This window comes from Perkinsus marinus, assembly GCF_000006405.1.
Source record: "Perkinsus marinus ATCC 50983 genomic scaffold scf_1104296963906, whole genome shotgun sequence".
Classification (NCBI taxonomy): domain Eukaryota; phylum Perkinsozoa; order Perkinsida; family Perkinsidae; genus Perkinsus; species Perkinsus marinus.
Window position 1 is genome coordinate 1 of NW_003204913.1, and position 3,304 is coordinate 3,304.

Here is a 3,304-nt window from a genome sequence, read left to right on the forward strand (position 1 = left end):
GCATATCACCGCGAATATCGCCTAGCTTTTCTACAGAGCATTACGCCACTTCACGTAAATATACACTGAGCCTCCCTTGATATACTATGAATTTCGTCTCTTATTCAGATCTCGCTGAGTTATGCTGCTATAACGGTTGTGGCCACACGTGTATGAGGGGTGTCACCGTTGCTGTCACCATGGATAGCCCCTCTAGGGCTTATCGTAAAGTACCACTAGTGCTAGGCGCGTCCTTCATCGGCCTTTTATTATTACATTGACTTCAGCACGTGCTCCAATTAATTGCCCACGGTGTGTCACCATCGAATCTGTTGTGTTTTCAAAGAGTTGTGGTATGCTTTTTAGATTTATTAATGATTATGAAATTCTCATTATACTTGATCGCTCAGCTCACTATCGTCTCAGCAGCTGAACTGGTCTGTCCACCGCTGATCCCCGGGCGGGTTGGTATATGCGTTATGGAATGCTCGGAAGAGAGTCCCTGTGGTAATTGGAATATATGTTCCTATTACTCAGCTGAGCTCGTTAGTTTCATGAATAGTTATATACGTTGACCTACATGAGATGATGTATTAGATTATATAATTATTAGTTATCTATTGTGTAACACACTATCTACGGGCTCATACTGCGGGCTCAGACAGCAGTGACTGTGTCTGCAGCTATACCTCTATAGTGGCTAGTAGAAGAAGAATATCTATCATGGCGATAAACATCTAGTGTGTATTAGGTTGTAAGATATCATTTATTTGGTATAATATCAATAATGGATATATTCGTACTATCATCATTAACAATCAATGTAAATTTATTATCGTATATCACTTTATAGTATTCCTAATAGTAATTATTAATGTTTGGTATATGTTATGTCTATATCCTATCAATTCACACACGATTCTTGGGTAGAAGTGTAGAAAAATCAACAATAATTTCTTCCCAGAATTTCCATATAGTTACCAATGCATATATATAAATATATATATTCCTCTTTCGCTGTTATTAGGAATTGTTTCCTATCGCAGCGATTTAACTATTCGATGCAGCCACACAATGGGAATATATGTTCCCTACTAGGAACTGTCGCAGTCAGCAACTCAGCCATCAGCTTAGTGACGTTTATTTACTTTTTTTCGAAAGGGAATATATGTTCACAGACGATTGTAGAAGTTGCAATATAATCCTCTGAAAAATAATGAACATTGTCGTGTCAGCTTGTGGGAAACGGCGATTTCGAAATCTAGTAAGAGTTTTATTTTAAAAGCATTGTTGTTTTTTTATCAGTTCGTCCCGGTGAGCTCTGCTGCTCCAACGGTTGTGGTTGGATATGCAAACCTGGTGTTACACAAGAGGAATACAAACGCCTTGCTGACTTTGATAATCGGCAAATAAGAGGATGTAAGTAAATTTTATAATTCTCTCGTGATGAGGATATTCTCAGTCTCGTTAATGGTTGGTGTTGGTGATGATGCTGATATGAAAAAAATCAAAACTGAATTGGTAAGGCTTCGCGTAAAGTTGGAGTTTCACCAACCTAGTGATATTAAAAACACTATTCGAAAATATATTTCGCATTTCGTGTTCGACGTGAAATTGGGTGATTTTTTCCGGGGTAATTCACTTAATTTTCACATGGAGTATTACGCCACTTTAGACTAGTGTGTGTTCGCTTTCCTTAGCTGAGTGCTTTATTTTTGCATTTTATAATTTTTCTCACTAATTATAGATGTTTACACACGAATAGTGTCGGAGTCTACAGAAATCGACTGAAGCTCCATCGGAGTTTCACCACTCTAGTGATATGAAAAACATATTTCACGACTGCTGCATATCGCCTAGTTTTTCACCGAGTATTACGCCACCACTTCACGTAAAACGGGTTGTTGTGAAACTCCATTATGCATTTTCGGTCAGAATGAAATCGATTTCAAGAAGAATCTGTCAGCTCAAACGACGTCCTTAAATGTGAGTGTACTGAGCTCTTTGCAAATCGTCATCATCAAAGTTCAAGTGAGTATTATAGTACATTTTTAATTTTCGAAATTGTTGTTATTTGTAGACCTCCAACGCTGAAGATGCGGTTACGCTTAAGCGCACAGTGAAGAAGATATCGATGTTGAGCTCGGCTAATATCGAAACTGAATGGGAATATGTGGATGATTCGATGGGAAAAAGTAGCGGAAATTTTCGAGGAAAATTTTAGATGAAAATTTTTTGCCAGGTTTTATTACACCGGAGATTGAAGAAATGTGAGTATTTTTTTACTATTGTTGGAGTTATAAAAATTTCGTCACTTCTTGTAGTTATCGTTGGTATACTTCGACGGTAAGACTTGCGTTAGTACGTTATTTTTCAATATAACTAGATCTTCGTGATGAGCTCGCTTAGTCCTCATCTATTGATTCACTCAATAGTCGCACCTGGAGTTTGTCCCCGGTCCGATTCCCGGGTAGGACATATCTTTTCTAGCTGTTCGCATCATCGAGTTTTCCGATTTTTCCCAACACCTCCGCATATAGAGGAGTCGTTTGATCTATCTGATAGCCTCCCATGCTTCGTAGTTGAGCCAGAATAATTCTGCACGCATGCACAACGCGAAAGTATCTGTTGTTGCGGTATATGCTCCGCAATAAGAGTCCTGTCAGGCGGTAAGAACACATTCTAGAGAAATGTGAAATTTGTATTTCATATCGCGGGGGTAACACCATAGTAGATGATGATCATCGCATTGACAGAAGTTAGCTCTACTGATTCGTCGACAACAATCGTGTTACAGTATTATTGGCTATCACTAGGAAGGTTTGCATATATCACAAAATTTATTGGAGTTTCACCGCCGCCCTAGTGATATGAAAAACACTGAGTGATAAAACATATTTCACTACTACTGCATACCACCGCGAATATCGCCTAGTTTTTCACAGAGTTTTACGCCACTTCACGCAAAACGGATGAAACTCCAATGCTATACGCATATTGTGATAGATGAAATCCAATTAGATTTCAACTTCTGTTTCAATAACGTCATCACCTTGCATTGCAATACGGTCGGAGGCGTCACTGAATACTTCACCAGAACCACACGTAAATTTCCACAGATACGTTGAAAAGTAAATGGTGTAAAACACTGAGTTCTTCGCGTTTTTCGCGAAATACCGAGAGTGTTTTATGTGAAATGTGGTAATTTGCGAAGTGTTTTTAATTCACTTCCTATCGCCTAGTTATTCACCGAGTTTCACGACACTTCACGTAAAACGAGTGGTGAAACTTTAATATTCTTACGATACAGTTCTGAAAATAACTA

The 3,304-nt window shown here is 38.5% G+C and overlaps 1 protein-coding gene across 1 annotated transcript; it reads left to right on the forward strand.

Annotated features, from left to right (window-relative positions):
- Window positions 1-1,449: 1,449 nt before the first annotated feature.
- Pmar_PMAR004900 (hypothetical protein) lies at window positions 1,450-2,253 on the forward strand (the record flags this gene model as incomplete). Its single annotated transcript, XM_002771082.1, has 4 exons — window positions 1,450-1,500; window positions 1,915-2,010; window positions 2,060-2,174; window positions 2,222-2,253. 4 exons carry the CDS (start codon window positions 1,450-1,452, stop codon window positions 2,251-2,253), a joined length of 294 nt encoding a protein of 97 aa, XP_002771128.1.
- Between the last annotated feature and the right edge of the window lie 1,051 nt (window positions 2,254-3,304).